General features: G+C 55.5%; 1 protein-coding gene across 1 annotated transcript; it reads right to left on the bottom strand.

Annotated features, from left to right (window-relative positions):
- Positions 1-115: 115 nt before the first annotated feature.
- LOC144114611 (uncharacterized) lies at positions 116-19720 on the bottom strand. The gene is given in 8 exon segments (XM_077648464.1): positions 116-375; positions 15298-17497; positions 17499-17753; positions 17755-18393; positions 18395-18468; positions 18471-18642; positions 18645-19006; positions 19009-19720. Coding segments are annotated over 8 exon segments (4404 nt in total). The 5' UTR covers positions 19589-19720; the 3' UTR covers positions 116-253.
- Positions 19721-21362: the final 1642 nt, after the last annotated feature.

The raw sequence follows: 21362 nt of genomic DNA, 5'->3' as shown, positions 1-21362 counted from the left end.
GAGTTGTGTCTGAGGCTTTTCCCGGCCTATAGAACGCAGTCGGGGCCGCTGGAAGCCCAACCTCGTTACATATGGGTCTGTAATGAAAAAGCCGTGTACCTCCAGGGCCGATGCATTGAGTTTAAAGTGCAGTGCTAATACCGTTAGCGCTACAAAGTACCTTTATTGTAATCTGGAAAGTATAGTGAAGGCGAGAGTGAGAGAGAAATAAAGGAGTAACAAAAGCAGCATCTTCTGGCCACGCCGCTAGAGGTCAGTGAGTGGCGTGTACCGCTGTGTTCGGCTCAGTTGCCGGAGTGTGGAGCGGCTTTGTAGCCTCTGGACACGGAGCCGCTGACGGCTGTCTGACTGCCTTATACACGATCGTTATGTGAACTGTAACGAAATAAAAAAAGGGTAAAAAAAGAGAGAGAAAAAGGCAAGGAACGAAATGAGGACTGGCATTGTTGCGAACATACGTGTACCGCGACACTGCCCGATCATTCAGTGCAATGCAAAACACCAGGTGCAAAATTATACTGCGCCGCGCACAACTACGACTATGCATAACTTGGACCGAAAACTCCGCAGCAAGGATAACGGGACGAAAGAAAACAATTGTTCTTGCTCTTCATTGTAGTGCGAGCGTAGCAGATAACTCTATGTAGCGTCAGTTTAACACTTACACTGATTCTTTTCTTTTTCCTGCATTTTATTTTTGCATTAAAAACGCGAGAATAAAACTCAGTTTTCCGGACAAAAAGAGCCCGGATGCCTCGCGAAGCCTCGATGCTCTTGCCGCAACATCATTGCATAAGTTGGTGGCTCTAAAAGCGCAGATCAAGTAAAGTGGGCTCTTGTTCTTCGAAAAGAAAAAAAGCGTTACGAGTGCACGATTAAACAAAGCAAACGGCCAAGCAGGCACAATTCCATGCATGTGTTTTCATGACCGAAGTTGACGCGTCTTATGACCAGTCGCGCAGCCACTTGAAAAGCAAAGTCACGGGCCGGAGGGGGGGGGGGGGGGGGGGGTCTCGAGTGTCCCCTCATTCGACGTCGTTCTGCACAGGTTAAGCGCGTTTCGATTCACCAAGAGCACGGGACAGGCACGCGTGCGCAACAGTTTCTCTGACGGAAGCTAAGAAGCGTCGAGAAGAGCGAAACTTCAATCATGCGCCGCATGCCGGATTCAACGCCCATCTCCGGGGGAGCGGTCGCTTTCAGCGACATTTTTCCCCGCGTGTCCCGATTAAGCTATAGCTATAGCCCGCGTAATGGACGCGCGGCGGCTTTCACTGCGCGTCGATTGCGCCGCGCGAGGACGGGTCGATCGGGACTGGGCCCGAATGGGATCGATCCTCGGAACCTGGGACACGGCACACTTTTGCGATCCAGCAACAGCGCGACTCATTAGATAGAAGAAACGTCCGCAGGCGTCGTGCGGAAGAATTAAATGACACACGTGTGTGTGCGCGTGTGTGCGTGCGTGCGTGCGTGCGTGTGTGTGTGTGTGTGTGTGTGTGTGTGCGTGTGCGTGCGCGCGCGCGCGTGTGTGTGTGTGTGTGTGCGTGCGTGTGTGTGTATGCGTGCGTGTGTGTGTGCGTGTGCGCGCGTGCGTTTGGCCGTGTGTGTGTGTGCGTGCGTGTGTGCGTGTGTGCGTGTGTGCGCGCGCGCGCGCGCGTGTGTGTGTGTGTGTGTGTGTGTGTGTGTGTGCGTGCGTGCGTGCGTGCGTGTGTGTGTGTGTGTGTGTGTGTGTGTGTGTGTGTGTGTGTGTGTGTGTGTGTGTGTGTGTGTGTGTGTGTGTGTGTGTGTGTGTGTGTGTGTGTGTGTGTGTGTGTGTGTGTGTGTGTGTGTGTGTGTGTGTGTGTGGCTGCCTTTCGTAGCACGCAACCAGCGACAGTGTTTCGCGCTGAGACATACCGCGCCATGAAAAGTTAATGCAGGTAATGTAGTTAGTACCTAAATGAAGGACGCTAAAAGAGCGGGGAAGCTTCATTCGCGAGCTGGCGCGACTGCTGCACCAACGAGGAGGAGAAAAGTGTTGAGCACGATGTGCTCGCTGCTTTCATAGCTGCGTTGCTATTTCTGGTTCCAGCAAGTAAAACTACACCGCAAATGAATTATACGCACTCATGCAGTGCTGCTTTTTTTATCCTTTTTTTCTGAACAAGCGCTGAAACTACAGTGTGACCATCGCTTGGAAACTGGGACGCCTCGTGTTTGATTGAACAGTAGCCGAGTCCCGGTGCTATGGCATAGGGAGCGGGTTGCTCGCAGCTAGAGGGTGCTCTTCGGAACACCCTGATGCTGCTGAGGAAACACGCACTGGCCACGAAACGATCCGTAGCCTCTCTCTACTAAGGCGTCGTGCCGCAATAATTTACAAAGCACACTCGAGCCAGCACAGGTCAAGACGGGCTGCCGACTTGGCTTCACTACGTCAGACAGATGCTCACCAAGCGACAAGTCCCTGGTTGCCGAGCAGAGATCGAGAGGGCCTCGCCACCTGTATCATGGTTAAGCCCAGTACTCTCGTTGTTGTCAGCGGCAACGGTTACTGGTACAGACGCTTCGGCGAGGAAGCTGGGCTAACCACTTCAGGAGACAATAAATATAATATAGCATATATTATTATGCATTACAGTGTAGTACAGAACAATATATTAGAGTGTCAACTACGCCGCAGAAAACGCAGTTCCTTTAGTGCAACAAAACTTTCCGACACGGCGAGGCGAAAACAATACCATCACGAGAGTTTGTCTATATGAATGGCTAATGCGCATGCACGCACGCAGATCATGTAAGGCGCCTGCAACACGCAACAACCAGACACCATGACACTGAAATTTAACGCGGCGCCACTAGTCCCTGCGGAACTGTTGCATTGAGAGACGTTGTCGGATGCGGAAGCCACACGGCTACTGCCTAATGCACCACCACCTTGATGGTTCGGTTGAATGGTATTTCGTGCCAATATTATCTTTTAAGCAGTGGCGGCCAGGATGCCTCACGTACAGTCGTTACGCCTGGTGGTTGGCACGGGCTGCCGGACAGGCGGGCTAACGTTAGCGGGCAATCGAGGGCCGCCACAACCTACAGTTACGCAAACTGCCGCGTGCCGCTTCGCGCGCGTACTACGGGACCGTGCAACAGCGTAGTCGTCATTTAAACTGCTACTGCAAGACACTGACGGCAGAGCCGTCACCTGGGACTGTGACGCCGCATGAGCTGCTGCAGGCTGCGAAATCAGGAGAGCCGACAAAAATCGCCGCCGGAGTGAAAGGGATCCGAAAGCGGCGACTTGAACGGCGGAACGTGCGACGGCCCGAACGCTGCACGCCCTCGAAGCTCCGAGACGCGCCGTGAGCTCCGGCAACGTGAGCGGTGTAATTGAGCGTGCCATCCTGAGCGCTCTCTCCCTCGCTGGGCGTTCCAAAATAGTCTGGGGGGGCAAAATTGAGGAAAAACGTTTGCCGGAGCTTAATCGAGCATCCAAAAGATCTACTAGGCCGCTCGGCTACGAAGTCCGATGCGGCGACTGGGTGTTTTTCTGCAGGAGGAGCGTGACTGCCAACCGGCCTACTCCGTGTGTGACACGACCTACCGCCGACGCCTGCTCGACGCACAACTACGGCGTGGGAGCCCTCGATGATCGAGGGCAACGTGAAGGAGAGGGTTACCGCCTGGAGCAGGAGCCACAGTAGAGCTGCGACTACAGCCGTTCCTTTCTCTACGACTTTGCCACTAGTCACTGGGGGGATATGGGCTGCGTTGCCGCCTACGAGGCCAAGGCGATTATCGCGACCTTTTTTGCCCACAGCCAATAGACACACAATGAACAAGAATGGATCTCCTTCACTTTAATATTGCTGTTCGGGACTTTTCTGCGCTATGCGACTCATGGAGGAGACGATTATGTTTCAGTGCCCCGTAAATTTGTGCATCACTGAGGTACTTCTCCGCTGGATAACGATGTCGCTTGCTCAGGAGATCGCGACTCAGTTCCCGTCGGGCGGTTTCACTGCGTACGCCGATGCCTTCCGTTAAGCTGATGAAATGTCAACATTGAATAGAACACAGAGCGGCAACTTAATTGATAGGTGGCTATCTAGGTTGACTTGCTACCTTCGGGAGCGAGTGGATTTCGCCAGTAATCTCTAAGGCGGACGCAGCACCACGGGCATCGCCAGTATTAACGAAAAGAAAAAGTAAGAGTGTGGGGAAGCACGAGCTCTATGGAAAACGGATCGTTAGAACTCCCCGTGTCAAAAAAACAACAACGTTAAAACGGTGGCCACGTAACTTCACTGGACTAGGTGCGTTTACGGTGCCACAGGATTCGCCGCAGCTGATATGAATCGCGCTAGTCCGAGGAGCACACGAGACGGTCGGTTATGGTCCCGCAATTACAGAAGCGAGCGTCAAATGACCGGACGCAACTCGCCAGTGGGATAGCTACTGGGGACCCGCGATCTGCACGCCCAAGAGGAACGCCCGATAATCACCGCTTTCCTTTTCCGAATGCAAAGACGCCCGTGTGCCGTGCGATGTCAGCGCACGTTGAGCAGTCCCATGCGGTCGATATCAGTACGGAACCTACGTGTAGCTTCCGGATGGTAGACCGCCCAAACACACAGCCAAGGCCGGTTCGCCGCCTTATTATGCCTCTATGTGTAAGGCTGCCGTACCAGGTATCTCCTCTCATCTAGGGCCTCAGGAGAGGCTTATTATGTTGACGAGTAAGCCATCCTATGACAGCGAGGATGGTGCCCCCTTCCACCAACGCCTGTACGTGTGAAAGAACAATGGCTGAGGACGCGGACATGCCACAGCTGCGAGGGGTCGCAGCAGGCTTTTCCGCTTCGTGCTGCATATCGACTGCCACCCGCAGGCTGCGTCCGGGGCTTCACTTTTCCGTCACCGTTTCACGGGACGAACGAACTAACGGTTGATACGATCAGCCTTCACCGCCCTGCGCACGGCGAATGCATTGCAAACTTGACCTAGCCCGGGCCGGCGTTTCGGACTCGGACGAGCCGTACTGTGCCGACGTGGTGACTGCTACAACTGGTTCTGAGCGGCAAACGGCGCAGTCAGTGGGTTAATGAACAGGAATTACACTACGCAGGTGTGGGAGCTCAGAGGAAAAGGGGGCAGTTAGCCAGCGATTAGCCCACGCACGAAGCGCTACTCCTGCCGAGATCCCGTACACTTTAATAACGACGCTAAAACAGGCGCCGGCATCGTACAGAGCCGGCAGCTACAGTCCGAAAAACAAATCACTGCACATGCCGAGCTCCGAAAGGTTATCGAGAACTGCGCCGCAGTTTTGATGAGCACTAACAAAGAATTGAGAGGAATTATATATGACATATACCATTTATCATTCCCCTCAGATGCATGGCGTGATTACATTTCGCTTCGGCACCTCTTACAACACCACCACCTCTCCCTCTCCACTGCGGCCGCCGAAGAGAAGGCCGCATCACGCATGCTTCCAACACGCGTGGGGCCAAGCTAACGACGCAGCTGGGAACAGACACTGAACTCTGCCTTTTCGGAAGGCGCGCAATACAGCGCGCCTCACGCGGGCGAACAGCGCCGCTCGCGGTGCGGGGAGCCAGGAATCTTCCCCGGACGCCTTCACGCCCGCTGCCTCGGCTCGTCTACAAGCGCCGCCACTCCACCTCGTTCAGTCGACTTTTTCGCCTCCTTCTTTGTTTCCTTTTCTTCTTTCAAAAAGAACGCATACAAAAGCATCGACTCGAGGCGCGGGGGCTTTGACGCCGTCGGCATTCCTTCCTATTTATCTTCCCACTCGATTCGCTGTACCAGAGACCGATTGCTCGCTGCTGCTCGACGAAGGGCGAAAGCCATACACGCTGCAAGGGTGCAGATGGCCTGACACCATCCCAACTCTGCCTCGCCGCAACGTGATCGTTCTGCTCCTAGCCGCGGCGTCCCGACAGCCGTCAGCTAAAGCCTTCGACCTCCGGCCGGCCGAGGTGACTGAGGAAAAGAGAAGCCGCGTGCGGCAATTTTTGCCTTCTACGAAAAAAAAAAACAAACATTAATCAGCAAGTTTGAATTCCAGGAAACAAGCCCTCGTTTTCGCTGCCAGCGAAGATATAAGAAAGACAAAGATAAAAACGGGCAGAACTGAAATGAGACAGTGAGAGAGGAACATCCTGACTTCAATGAAGCAATCTCTTTGTAAAGCCGAAAGCCGTGGCAAAGGCGCCATCAACATTGCATACTTAAGCAGCTTCCTCGCACACGTAACTGCATCGCATTTTCGTTTCTCAAATTCGGGCGCAACGAATAATTCTGCTCGGGTTCATTGTCACTTAAAAATAACGAGGAAAGGAAAGAAGAAAACAGAAGGACACGCGATCCAGAGCGGCTTTTTCGATCGGTTAGACGACAACAAAGCTGCAGGCGTCGGTGGTTGCAATGGAAAGCTTCCCAGTTTTCCGTGCTGTGCCAACTAGAAGGGGCTCTTAGCATGCAAACGGCGGGTCGATCGGCCCGGTGCTATTCTCGGAGCGCATGCTGCGTATACCTGTGGCTCGCATGCACGAACGCGGCGGCAAGACAAACGACGCGGGTGCTGAGCACACAGGTGGCGCCACTGCGTCCTCACTCTGCCAGGATGCACCGCTGTCGGCAAAAGTCGCGTTTGCACACAGGCAGCCGCGAAGAAAAATGTATAAAAGAATCGGAACCTTACAGACAGACTGCCACAAAATGGCAATGTGGTTGCTGTCCACAATGAAAAAGAAAAAAAAAGAATACAATAATGACGATACGAGAGTCCCTAAAGAGAAATTTAAGCCCCGCCGCGGTGGCTCAGTGGTTAGGGCGCTCGACTACTGATCCGGAGTTCCCGGGTTCGAACCCGACCGCGGCGGCTGCGTTTTTATGGAGGAAAAACGCTAAGGCGCCCGTGTGCTGTGCGATGTCAGTGCACGTTAAAGATCCCCAGGTGGTCGAAATTATTCCGGAGACCTCCACTACGGCACCTCTTTCTTCATTTCTTCTTTCACTCCCTCCTTTATCCCTTCCCTTACGGCGCGGTTCAGGTGTCCAATGATATATGAGACAGGTACTGCGCCATTTCCTTTCCACCAAAAACCAATTATTATTAAGCGCAGCTTTGTAGGTGTCACGTGCTTTGTAGGCTCACTGTAGGCTGCGATCAAAAACATTGCCAAAGGACAGCGACACAGGGAGAAGGGTGGTCAGCGCTCGTGCCGTATGCACCTTTGTTTTTCGTATCAGAAGGAAGGCTCGCGGCTAGAATATGCTGCAGCGGAGGCGGTATACGGTAAAAATAATAATAATAATACTTGGTTTTGGGGGAGAGGAATTGGCGCAGTATCTGTCTCACATATCGGCGGACACCTGAACCGCGCCGTAAGGGAATGGGATAAAGGAGGGAGTGAAAGAAGAAAGGAAGAAAGAGGTGCCGTAGTGGAGGGCTCCGGAATAATTTCGACCAGCTGGGGATCTTTAACGTGCACTGACATCGCACAGCACACGGGCGAAACGCACACGGGTAAAAACGCAGGTTCCTAATTTTAGATGTAAGGTATAGCATTACAGTTGCCGCCTGGTCGTCTCAAACTGACCACTGTGCGCTCCGGCCCTTCCACCGGCGCATGTGGTGTGCTCTTCCACGCGCCGATACGCTGCCGACTTCTCGTATGAAACACGACGACACAGGCTGCTTCGAGTCGCTTCCTAGCCTACCGCACAGGAGCACAAGATGGCCAGAATTCATGTGCTATGTGCGTTAGTCGGGAGAGAGTAAAGTGCGAAATGTGAGCGAGAAACGTGTATCCGTTGAAAGTCCCTGAAGGCCACTGCGCTGTAACGCGCGTTTATTTCACTTTGACCTCTCTGTCGTGGCGCCAGAGAGCTTTTCTTCCGAAAACATTGCCAAGGCGGTGGAGAGCGCTTTATCCGCACGAAGGAAGCAGCCGCACGCCGAACGCGCGCAACGCGAACGGCGCACCGGCTACGTGCAGCAGCCGCTGGCGATGCGTGGTCCGCGGAAGGGCTCCCATGCGCGAATGTTACTCAAACCGGCAGTTTTGGCTGTTGCCGCCCAATGTGCGCCATCATGGAGCATTTCTTTTCAAGCGTGAAAAGAAGACCACGGAATAAACAAAAACAAAACAAAAAAAGAACATAAACACAACCACTGCATCTGAAGTAGCGACCAGTGGAAAGCACGTGGACCACATACTGTATACTTTACTGCGGCAACGAGTATATTTTCAGGTTTTTAAGCCATGGCATGCACTGCTCTTTGTACAAGCGAGGCTTCGTAAACACTATACGTAATAAACAAAAGCACAAATTCTAGCAGGACTCTCACAGAGAAACGAAAATCACGTCGGTACCAACACAGTAACCAAACAATGATTGGGGGAAAAACATTAAAGGACTAGACCGACGTCGCCTCCGCCGCAACACACCTTCGGTTGCAGCCGCCTCGCCGCCACATAGCATCACTCTGTGAGCGTGTGAACGCAACGTATACCACAGAGAAAGGAGGCACATATCGGGCGGCGAATTCGGCGCCCCCTAATATATCGCATGTGAATGTGCGGATCCCGGCGAAATGAGCCCCGATTATAGTGTGCGGCACTGTTGCTCATTCTGTGTGTGCTACTCACCGCAAGATTTCATGGCAAAAGATTTCACGCGAAGAAATGGCGCAGCGGGCCAGAACGTCCGATACTGTCGACCTTCTGCCCCACTGAACCCTTTATTTTATTCATTCACGTATTCATACACAGGGCAGCCCCGGTGAGGCTGATGCAGCAACACGCAAGAGTGGGTTGGATACAGTAAAAGGAAGGCGGGTATAACAACGGGCCATCGCTGCGGCCCTCAGAACCGACACAGATCGCAAGCACAGTAGGACAGAGCATAGCCAGTGAAACAAAACACAGGACGTTCAGCAGGTTCCGAAATGAGCAATAAACAAACGCCATGAGCAGATGGACTAAACAAAAGTGTACAGCACGACACAATGTTCAACCAAGGACAGAAGACTTGTGCCCAATGTGCTAAAGCAGCTCAATGAACCCGGTAGAGAATGCGAAAAATGAAATGTTTGACGGGGGAAAGATCCTTTTAAGGACTGGCTCTGTAGACGCCTTTTTTTTTTTAAAACACGATTTCGCGAGAGGCGTTCACCGAGAAGGAAATAAAAGGAGAAAGAGTAAGGTATAAGAATCTTCCAAGCAGTCAACGTGTCTGGGAGGTAAGAGAAAAATCAGACATATAGAGGAGATGAGACCCAAGTACAAGAACCAGCGGCAATTGAGACAATCGTCCAAGTTCCTTTCGCACGTTCGAATACAGCGCTTAAATGCCTAGGGTTCATAACGAAAGGCGGCCCCTCAAACAGTGCGTTTCAATGTCAGTGATGTAGGAGAACTACACTAGCACCGAACAGCGCAAAGTTATCTTCTTTGTGGGTGTGTGTGTCCTTGACAGCTGTTGCAACGGATCGACCGGAGTGAAACGTTTTGCGCCAGTGGGGCAAATTTAGACGAAAGCGTCGTGACTGGCCGAACGTTTGCATCTGTTGATCTGTTCGGAGGCAGCGCAGACTTTGCGTTTAAAAGCGCGTATGTGCGAGTAGTTTGGGGCAGGTTTAAAACAAAGTGTTCTAAAGCACCCTTTCACGATATGCGTGAGAGAATAGCGGCGACGGCAAGAGGAAAGTGAGGCATACAGAAAGCGGGAGACGGAACAAGATCAGGGATGCCATCACCAGAACACAGGGAACAAAGGGGAAATATGGCTTTTATTCATTATTTAAAATAAACAACTGCGGGTATACACGTGAGCAACACTACACTATGCAAGTTCTCTCTTGCTTCTCTTTCTCTCATTTTTTTTTCTCGCGCGCAACACTCTCACTCTTTTTCTTACGTTCTCTCGCGAAACACGCCGTATACACGCAATTTACGCAGCACATACGCAGAAGAGGCCAACAACGTCAACCAGACACACCACCAGCAGCAGCACAGTATGTATGAACACGGCTATTCGTCTCGGCTACACCCGTGAGCTTGTAGTGCACCTTCGTGTGCTTCTCGCTAAGGGTTCTCGGGGGGATGCGGGGTTGGGCGGAGTACTGAAGTTACATAGCTTCGTAATGAATGAATGCAAAAAAAAAAAAAACTACTGTCCCCGACTTCGGTCAACAGCAGCGATTACTAAAACATGGTGCCTCACATGACGGCTCGTAAAAATGCGCCGCCGCTATCCGCCAATCAAACGCATGCAGCCACGCCGTCCTAAATTATCCCGCCACATCGAGAGCAGCGCGCGTGCCGAAGATGACAGCGCCAGATGAGCAGCGCGTGTAGCCGAGACGAACAGCACTCTTACAGGAACAGACAAAACACAGCCAGGAGAGAGAAACGGCAAACAAAAACAACAACATGGCGCAGCAGCAGCACGTTAGCAGCGAGACGACAAGAGGAGACGGCAAGTTTAGCTTGTCCATCCCCTCCCAAACCCTGGGACTCCCCTCCTCCTGCCGTCGTCGGCACCAGTCTCGGAAACTCCGCACAAATATGAACACCAACGAGATGAAGACGAAACAGAAAGGGGGAAAGTAAACGCACAACGTAGGCGGTCGCAGTACAAACACAAACACAAACAACAGGCCAGCGCTCGCGCACCCGGTTGGCTTTCCCTTTGCTGCATTTTATTTTTTTCCCCCGTCGTTTGCTCAGTCGATGAGCGAACGACGGCTGCTTTCGCCCGTTGTTCGCTGCCTTTTCGGCGCAATGCAATGTGTCCCAGTCGTCACAAAGCTAACGTAGACCGCCCCCGACGACGACCACAAGGCGTCCGCGAAAAGAAGGGGAGAGAATGGGCGCATAGGGTTGGGCGAGAGCGCAGCAGGCGGAACAGTCAACGAACGGCACACAGAGCAACACCCCCCGCCGTCCCCGCATTGCCCTAACGCGCACGATACGCGCGGAAGTGTGTACGCAGCAGCCGATAAATGGTGTCGCCAGTGTTTTGCTTCCCAGAATGCGCTAGGACTGGTGAGGCGAATCGCCGCGCTCTCGTTCCTGTGCGAGATGCGCGGGGCAGCGGAACGGAGGGATTCCCTGGAGCGGACGAAATTAAAAGAGGAGGCTGCCACTCGCGAAGTGTTTCTCAGGGGGCGGAGTCGGAATAAGCTCACGTGGTCAGGCGGGCCCGACAGTAAACAGATGGTTCTAAATTTAAAAAAAAAATCCTTTTGGAAACTCAGGAAAGGACGGAAGCGCGCTCAACAAACTCCGCGAAGGAAACTTATTTTTTCAAGGAACTTCTCAGATAGATCGATGAGTTATTCCCAAATCGATCATCAGTGCTTCTTGCTTGTTTCTGCAAAGTAACCAGAAAACGATACAACGAAAACCAGCGGCGACATCACCGAGACTATTTGAAAGGTACAGAGATGCAAACGCCTTGGTGTCAACACCCCCAAAGCTAAGAGTAGCGGATAAATGAGAGTCAAGCGCGAAAGTAGTGGCCGCTAACGGGTCCCTGTGTCGCGCAACTGAAAAGGTACCTTCTCGCATGCCTAGACTATCTTTACGGTTAGCATAAAAGCCACCGGCGCAGCAAGATTACCTAGAGTAAGATTTACGACCGGTTTCGCGCGTGATTCGGGATGTTCGCATCCTTTCCCTCTTCCTTCCTACTTTGATTTCGCGGGGGCATGCACGAAACACAGAGAACTCCATTAAGAAGAGACATGCAACAAGTATCTGTGTTGTTTCTTATTTCCTTTTTGCTACGACTTCGATGCGCTGCATCACGACGCACTTGGCCGAGGAGCAAAACGAGACAGGGCTTGAAAAAACTCGGGCTTATAAGGCTGCTGAGTCGGGAAAAGGCGACTGTTTGCCCATTCACTTTTTAGTGCACTATCTGAGGGCGTAGTTTTGTTGATACAAGAATTAAAATCGAATTATAACGCAAAAAAATACTAGAACCGAAATCGAATAATCTAGCGCAGACCTCACGCAAGAAACTTTGGCCAGATGCACAAACGGAAGTTGAAGGCGGCAGCAGCAGTGGTAGCAGCAGAGGACCCTATGAAACACTTTCGCTATCTGCAGGAACGGGCCGAGTTTTCTCTAACCGACCGTGATTTAATTCGTTCGCTAAAGCGTCTGCAACGGCAGTAACGTTTTGACAGCGCTCCTACCAAAACGAAACCGGTCTTTTGGCGACACTTTCCCAAAGGCCTCGGATCACCGCGCCTTTGCTGAGTGTCGAAGAGTTACCAGCAAGAAAGCTTCGCAAGGAGGTGGCAGCGGGACTTGTGCGCGTCACCGAGTTACGCTACACGTGGTTGATGTGAGAAGGTTTGCGGCCACTACTCGCACGATTACCGACCCGCTGCGATTCGCAGCCTGCGGCTAGAAACACTGCTCTGACTGGTTCGCAGGTTTCACTTACTCCGCCACGAATTGGGCAACAACACTAAGGACGGAGGGCGCGATGAAAGGGGGTCGAAAAGGCCACGTACAAACGAGGTGGTCGCTTCTCACCAGACATCAACGACCAAGGTTTTAGCAAACGCCTGCCGGCTCTCTTTTGATTACGCTGCGAAACGTACCGCAGCTTGTTCTCAACCAGTGTTGAGCATTTCAGCGTTCGACGGCCGGCTTCGCGAAACCTCTCTCCACGATGCACTGGTCGCTAATGACCGACTAATCCTTTGCCTTATACATGTATATAAACAACATGCAAGAGCATGAGGCAGTGTGGGATGAAGTAAGAGTGGGCTCGCGGCGTCGACACTCGCCAAGCCGAAAACGGGCGCACGAAGCACACGGGCATCCTGCAATTCCTGGGCTGCAGAGTTGCTAAAGAAATGCCTAGCCGCCGCTTGAAACGCTTCACTTCCGCAGCCACTACAGCCCAGAGTGGGAACAATGAAGGCAAAAGTGGTACGACAAGAAGGAACGCTGCTGAAAGATTGGTCTGGTGACAGTCCTGACACTATATAATATATATGTGTGTATGTATATATATTTATATATACTCTTTTTTTTTTTTGCGAAGACCAAGACGGCTGTCTAGGCATCTAAGCGAAACAAACTCTCACTGTTTATATGCGAAAAGCACATTCAACAAACGTATGGTAAGCATAGGAATCGTAACTTGTCCGTACGCTTAAATAAGCTTTGCTGCCTCATAATATTTTTTTTCTGACATTACGTATGCGCGCCACTAGGAACAGGAACAGCGGACAAAAGATGAAAAAAAAAGGGGGGGGGGGCGGCAGCATAGGGCAAAGGCCAGCTAAGGGCGAATAAGGACGCTTCAATAAATTATGAACTAAAGCAGTGGCAGGACAGCTGTATTCGATATGTACACGAAAGAATGGGGCACGAAAGCCATTGCTGGGATTCTTTGGCAGGCGCGGAACGGCGAGTTTATAGGAAACATGGCAGACCACCATGATCGGCGACACACTGAAGTTGCAACAACTGTGGCAGCACAGCAAATATCTATGTATATATGTATATGTATATATATATATAAAACGAACGGCGCGAAAAGTCGCACGCTAACACGTACCGCATGTTCCTAAAGCGGGAAGAATGTGTAGAGTCATAACGCCGGGAACAATATGGCGGCTTTTTTCCTTCCTCAGGCGAAGATCCCAAAACAATGCTCACATCACTGTCACTTCCATCATTTCTCCATTGTGTTCCCTGGCTTCAATACCTTGGTTCGTTCGGCTGCAGCGGGGTGCTTTCGCAACGTGTGCGTGCCGCTAGAGGAATTCTCTGCCGTGCGCAGTTCTAGAGTGCGCGATCTGCACCGAGCAGCGACGTTCGGCGTCGCCCCGAAATGCCTGCGACGCGAACGCTGCGACTATCAGAAGGAAATGCGACAAGACATCGAATGTCAAGAGGCAATCCACCGCTATTCATACTACGATTTTATCGAGGAACGCCTCCGCGCCTAGAGAGCTTCCTGGAAGCAACACTACTTTTATCTTTCTTTTTTTATCAGGCACAGGCTTAGATGCGAGAGTAGTAAGTTCCACCCCCCCCCCCTTTTTTTTTTCAGCTACGGAACGAAGATGGCGGGAGAAACTTGTGGGGTGTTTGTCCGACCATATCCTTCACGCAAGAGCACCACTCGCCTGATATAAGGATTCAAAAGCTCATTGAGCGTCGCTACTTGAAGTAGGGCAGCCTTGATTACAGGTTTTGTGCAACGAGAGATCGCCCCATATTCGCACCGCAAAAACAAGTCAATCCAGGATTGTTGCGTCAGGTGTCACTTTTATGAAAGCACCGCTTTATCCAGGGCAGGAATTCCGTAGCGCGCGAAGACGTTCTACAAATATTCAGCAAATTTACCGTTAATTTCGCTGCCTTCAGCCCTAGTCTCTCGTAAAGGAGCGGACGCGCGGTCGTTATTTAGGGCACACCACTCATGACAGTCACCTGTACATTCGAAAGTCGATCAGAAGGGAATTAACACAGCACTTCCGCATATGCGCGTGGGGAGGGCTAAAATATTTGCAAGGTCGTGAAGCACATAGTGTTCCCACTTTACTCCCTACGGAGCACTTCGGTCAAGCGTGGCTTTCATGATGTGACACCCAACGCAAGCGTGAAACCCCTTCAAGCCGGCCGTTCTCAGGTAAAAACGCTGCACCGGAGTGGTCAGACATGGTGCATGCATGTGAAAACCTGCTGCACGGCATACGTGTAGCGGCAACACAGGGTAGGAAGCATCCAAATACACCTGCACAAGAGTCCAAGCATCTGCAGCCAGTTTCCCATGACGTGATTGGCGCCGAAAAACAGCTTGTCAAATGCAACCACAAACGGTCGCAGAACAAAAAGTACACCAAGACAGCCATACATGGTTGCGCAGCGGAAGACACCTCCAAAACTACCGGGTTAACATTTCCAACAAGCAGTCACAACGATGTTTGAGAGGTGCGCCTTCAAGGGGTTTCACGAACGTGGGGAAACGCAACTAGAACAAACAGCGTCCTGCTGGTGTAAGCGGCTGTCGCGCGCATTCAGACTACGAACTTGTCAGCCAAGGACTGACAAATCAGCATGCTCTACCACGGCAATTTGGATAGCGGGCGTAACAACCGTCGCACCTTGCCATGCGCGCGTCGCGCGAGGCCCGGATGGCAAGGTGCGCGATTCCTCAGTGCTCGTGAGCTCGTCTTCAGGGACAGACCGGGCCTATGCGGTGGCGCCGCTCAGAGCGTGATGCCGACACTGCGACCGTACTCACCGAGCGCGGGAGCGGCGGGCGACTGAGCGGCCACCACCGAGGAGGTTGAGCCCGGTTTGGAGCCCACGAAAGAAGACTCCATCCACACGGCGGGCCTGGCGGCACCGTTCGACGGCGCGGACGTAGACGGAACACCGACGTCACTGATCACTGAAGAGCAGACGGCGGCCGAATCGTCCTCGCGGTCCACGTTCCAACCACCACCGTCCCCGTAGATGCCTTGAACGTACGAGTAGCGGTCCCGGGGAATGCACGGTGACTGCTGCTGCTGCTGCTGCCGGTGTTCTTGCTGATCTTGCTGCTGAGTGTAATCGAAGGCCGCAGTCCAACCGCCTCCGGGGGACACGGGCCGACTGCCCGCGGATGACAACGGGGTCGTGGTTCCGGTGCTGGGGGCGGCTCGCCAGCCAAGGTAAGGCTGCCGCATGGATCGGTAGGACCAAGCAGCCGCAGGCGCGCTGCTCACGCTTCCCCAGCGGCTGAGGGAGCCGTCGTGGGAGCCAGGGCTGGAGGTGAGGGACTCGCGCGACGCATGCCAGCATCGCCAGTCTGGCGCTGTCACTCGCTTGGGGATGACCAGGTTGCGGCTCTCCGGAGTGGTGGCGGCCAGGCTCGCGGTCGAAGGCGTGCGGCTGCCCAATCCCTGCCAGCCAGCGCGGGTGGCGGACGACGCGGAGTCGCGCCGCGCCCGCAGGATACCCGTCTCGGCTGGCGTCTGCTTGGCACGCCGCGTGTACCACTCGGGCAGCTCGAGCTTCTGCAGGGAGCGCTCGATACGCAGCTCGTGTTCGGACTTGGTCCGCTGGTCGTCGCCCAGCAGCGGGCAGCCCACGGTGCCGTCCTCGAGGAACCGGTCCATGCTGCGCGCACGGTTCAGGTACGCGTCGTCTGCTGCGTCCTGGGCGCCTTCTTCTTCGGCTGCCGGTCCTTTCACCTGGCGACAGCAGAGTGTGTCCACGTCGGTCTCGAGGTAGCCCAGGCTCCTGCTGCGGCGGCGTTCATCGTGCGCGGGCGGGCGGCGTCGGGCGTAGCGGCTGCGCGTCTGCTCCACGAGCCGGTTGAACTTGTCGGGATGTACGGCCGGCGCCGGGCTCCGGGGCGGCAGCACTGCGGCGTTGCCGATCGGTTCGGCCGGCTGGCGCGGTGCATGCGGCGACTCCGTCGAAGGAGGCGGCCATCGATCGTGGAGCCTGCGGCTGCGCCAAGCGTCCGCCTCGAGCGCCGCCAGGTCGGGCGAGCTCTTGGCCAGACTCTCGCGCGCCGCCTGCGCGCTGGCGCGGAATCCGAGCAGCCGCTCCGCCGACTCTTCGGCTGTCGCCTCGCTGGTGCGCTTGGTTTGCTCCTGTTGTCGCTGGAGGTTCTCGAAGAAGCGGCGCCGCGATGACACCAGGCGACCAGAGGCGGGCGACACGTGTGGTTCGGGCAGCTGCACTTGCGGCTTGGGCAGAGTCTGTGCGAGGCGACGAGCCGTGGCGTAGCCCGTGATGCGCTCGAGATGCTCGGCTGGGTCGAGTGGGGACCGCGAACGGGGAGGGGGCACTGGCTTGGGCGGCCGCAGCAGCAACGGCTGCGACGCAAGCTGCTTCTGCTGCTGCGGGAAAGGTGGCGGCTTGCGGTGGCAAACAGAGCCCGCTGCTCCGTTGACAGGAAGCGTAGCAGGACGTTTGTTGCTGCAGTGGCCGTTGCTCACTTTCGGTGTGCTTGTTATCGGGGGCCCATCGCAGTCGTCAGAGTCAGGAATGTTGTCCACGATGATGGCGTTGCTCTTTACAGGGGTCTGTAGAACACGCACGCGATCTTCGAGAAGCACGGGGGACGGCGTGGAGCTTGTCGGGGGCGAACTGTCCGCTCGGCTTGGCAGCACGTCCGAGTGAACGTGAAAAGAGCGTTGCTCGCAGGGCAGCGGCTCCCGCTCCAAGAGAGGAGACACGTCGCCTTCTCCGTAGTGGCCGTTTGCATGTTCTCGGCCGCCGCCAGACTTCTTGAGGTGTAGTGAAGAGAACTCCTTGTATCGCACGGGAGTCGGGAGACGGACGTCGGAGCGGGTCGATGTTCCCCCAACTCGGTACACCGGCGAGGAAGAGACGGAGACGATGTCATCGCTAGGCTGACTTCGCGCGTGCCTCGCCCGGTCGACGGCGTCTTCGGAGCCGCCGACCGAGCAGGCTGTGCGCACCACCACGTCCAGATCTGGAGGGGGGAGCGAACTGCTTGCACCCGGCGTAGATTTCGCGCGACGCCTCGGCGCTCGCCGTGGTTGCCGCTTTCGCCGTGGCCACGGCCAGCGCGAGAAACGGATCGCGCGACTGCGCCCGCACCGAAGCCAGCGCGGACGCGCGGCTGGGCTCCGCCGTGCTGCTGCCGCCGCGGGACCGCGCGACGGCGCGCGATGTTGCTGTCGCGCTCACTGTTCCCGCTCGCTGCTTCTGGTGGTGCGCGGCCGGCGGGCTTTCGAAAAGAAAAACTTACATCTTCATCCTCGAGTAGCTGTCGCTCAGCGGCGCCGTCTTCTTCGTCTTCCAAGTCGCAAGATGTGCCTTCGTCGTCGTACGCGGTGATCGGAGGCTGCGCCGCTTTCTGCTGCCTGCAACGATGATAGTCGCGCTGCTGACAGGCGTCGTTGGCCGCACTGGAGACGACGGTTGGGTTCACGCTGCCGCCGACATTCCTTACTCCACCGCCGCCGGCGCTCTCTTTCTTCTGCTTCCCACTTTCCCGCGTCGCCGATTGGCGCCCCTGAGCCGCGGCTTCCGGTTGACGCTTCCGCGCCGCGTCCACAGAGGGCAGCACCCGCCGAGCTGGCTGAGGCGGAGCGCTTGTCTTGGCTGCGTCATCGACTTGGCTGCTGTGCGGTTTCGCCTGCGGCGTCGTCTGCTCCCGGATCACAGTTTTCTCGATGCCGCTGCTTTTCCCCAGGGGCGTGCATCGCTCCGTGGTTTCGGTGCTGCTTGTTTCACTCCACGAAGTCTGGTTCACGTTGTTGAGCTTGGCTATACGCGTTCCGTTCCTGTAGTACTCGTAGCTGTCCTCGCGCCTCACGCTTTGAGACACGCAGATCTCTGTTTGCACGAAGCTCAGCGTCGAATTGCCGTCGCCCTTCGCGGTGCGTGCCGTTCATGCTTTTGGTCCGGCGCTCTTCAGCCACTCCTGCGCGGCTTTCACATCGAGGCCCGGAGGTGAATGCGTGCCGTTTCTGCTGTCGCCACCGCCGCTGTCGACGAAACATTGCTGGTCCGCCGAGCGGCCGTGGCTCTTGCGCGAGCTGGAGCTATCGATCGCTGACTCCCAGCTCAGACTGCTGGGGGGCGAGATATCGCTCGAACTCGAAGTGCTGTCCCCGTCCAAGTGAACCCCGAGTCATCCAGGTCAGCTTCGGCGTTATTCTGTTGATCGTCCCCATGGTAACTAGCTGAGTTTCGATTTCGGCCTTGCCCGCTCGTATAGTCATCGTCGTCGCTACCAGATGACGCCGAGGAGAGGTCTTTGAAGGTGACGTGACGCACAATAGATGGCGCGCTGTGTCGAGTCTCTGGCGCGAGAGCGCTTTTGCGGATCGCGACGCTTCTGCCGCTGTTTACGTCCTTTCCCGCCGGTTTCGGAAGCGCGCGGCTGCCGGTTCTCACCTGGCTGTTGTGGTGGTCAGCTGTCGTTAATCCTTCTACGCCGGCGATGGAGGCGCGGCGCGTTGAGGGATCGAGCGATCGATTGCAATGGTAGCTGCGTAGCTGGCATTTCCGCGATTACGGGCGTCGTAATCCTGGGGGTTGTCGTCGCTGGCGCTGCGCGATCGTCCGTTGACACACCGTGATTTACTGGGAGGACGGTCTGGGGACGAAGGAATAATCACTGCACCTCCTCGCTGAACACCATTCGGGGCTTTTCGGCCGGCGTCATTGGAGACGACCGCGGTTGCAATGACTATGTCGTGCCGATCGGGAGAACTCACTGGTGGAGCGGTGGCGTATTCCGAAGGCTTGGTTAAAGCGTTGCCGTTTTCAGTACTATCGTGGTGCCTGTTGTTGCTGCTGCCGCCGCCGGCGAAACCGTTGGTGGCCGCGGCGACGGCTCGGTTCAGTTCGACCACAGAGCCACACTCGGAGGGGTAGGACCACCAGCTCCCCGAGTCGGAGTCCTCTTCGCCGTGAGAAGAGGCCGACTCCAGCCTGGTGGCGTCGCTGCTGCAACTGCCGCCTGTGCTGCTGCCGCTGTAGTCTTCTTCCGGCGCTGGTGCTGCGAGACCGGCGACGCACAGAACGTGCGGCTCCCAGCGCGGTGCGTCCTGCTGCGTCATGACGTCGGCGCTGTGCACTGGAGCATCACGGGAGGACTGCCGTGTCGTCGCGCGCTATCCGTCCTTCACCTTGTTTTCTGCGGGGCGTACGGCGGCGGAGCGCACAGCTGCGTTGTCGAGCTCCGACGCTGGGGAACGCACGCGCGGGCCACGCGCGCGCGCCGGCGCTTTGTGCGCCGCAAGTGCTGCACTGCTGCTGCTGCGTGCCTCCGTCCTCTCTCGGCAACGGGGAAGAAGCACCGTCGGACGAGCCGACAGGAGCGACCGTCCGCCACCAACGCCGGCCTGCGTCGCTCTGCCGGGAGAAGCGAGCGGGCCTGCCCGCGCGGACTCGTGCGGTGAAGCCGGCTTCCGGAAAGGGTCTGCCTGCTGCTGCTCCGCTTTTCTTCTCCGTGGCTGGCTGGCCGGCTTCCCGCTCTCCGCTGCGTTCTTGTACGCGCGCCCTCCTCGCCCAGCTGCGCACCCTCTCGGTCAGGGACCGGCGACCCGAACCCTCCCCCTTCTCGGGGCTCTGCGTTTTTATTCTCGGTTTGTGTGCCGAATATCCCGCCACCCAAGCCGGGGCAACTCCGACTCCAATGAAGTGGAGTCGGGGTTCTCGCCCCGAGCCAGCTGCACGTGCGGGCACCCCAAGGCCGGCCCGAGTCCCACGGCTTCCCAATCTCCCCGGACCACCTTCGCGCGCCTGCTCGGTAGTATACTACGGTGTGCTGCCGCGTGCGCCCCGGCGGGCGGATGTAGGGGCTTTTGTTGCCCACCCGGCCTCAGAGCAGCACGTGGCTGCTGCTTCCATTCGGGGCCCCGTCCGTTGTTTTTGCTTTTTCGGCGGCCCACTCCGACGCCCCGGTGGTCTGCCCCTCCTCTTCCCACGTGCGGAGGACTTTTACGAGCGCCATTCGGCTGCTGCTGGCGGGTCCTCCGCGGGTGCGCGTTCCTGCCGTGATATGTTCGTACGTCTGTGTGGAGACCCTTAGCACGCGTACATGGTCGCTTTTGACCGGCTCGTTTGCCGACCCATTGTGCGACCGCGCGCGCACCGCACGCGTCAGAGCCGCAGTGGGCGGCGCTGGTGGCCAAAGCGCCCTGCGGGCGACACGCGCGGGCGAGTAGCGCTACTTGCGCCACACCTGCCCTTGAAATCTGCAGCTCTTCGCGGGACGAACGAAGGAAGCGCAGCGACCGGCAGCCAGAGGATGGCTGGTGTGGGCGGCTTAGGTGAACCGTGCCCGTCGCGAAACTTCCATGCAGATATGCCATGATCTTTGTTTGCTCTGATTTTTTCGCTCATCCTGGGCGCCTAAGGAGGGCTGTGCGTAGCGTTTTTCCAGCCTTACAGATCGTAATACGCAAGTTTCCAGAAACTCCAAACTGTTTACTCGGCATGTTATTCCACGAGTATCGCGAATGCACAATTTAATTTTAAATGAATTGTGCGAGACTAAGCGGGTGAAAGCTTGAAATACTCCGAATCAAAGTGGTCCATCGGAGGAAAGGCTACGCGTTTTTGAGCGCGAATAATACTCGGGGTCCTCGGGGACTTTTATGTTATTCTTCTCTGTTTACTTAACGACCTCCAGACTCCCGGACATCCATTCGGTATGACTCGACAGTTATGCTACAATGCGATTAATCTGGGACTGTAGCGAAGGTCAGATGACGTGAAATTATCATGTGACTAGTAAGTGCGATATGATCAGCACCGTGCAGTAAGTTTGTAAACTCGGATAATGTTGGTTAGTCCACTTTGTATGTACTGCTGTGTCGGAGTAAATGT

The sequence above is a fragment of the Amblyomma americanum genome, chromosome 1 (assembly GCF_052857255.1).
Source record: "Amblyomma americanum isolate KBUSLIRL-KWMA chromosome 1, ASM5285725v1, whole genome shotgun sequence".
Classification (NCBI taxonomy): domain Eukaryota; kingdom Metazoa; phylum Arthropoda; class Arachnida; order Ixodida; family Ixodidae; genus Amblyomma; species Amblyomma americanum.
The sequence above is the reverse complement of the archived record's forward strand: the minus strand, read 5'-3'. Positions and strand labels throughout refer to the sequence as shown.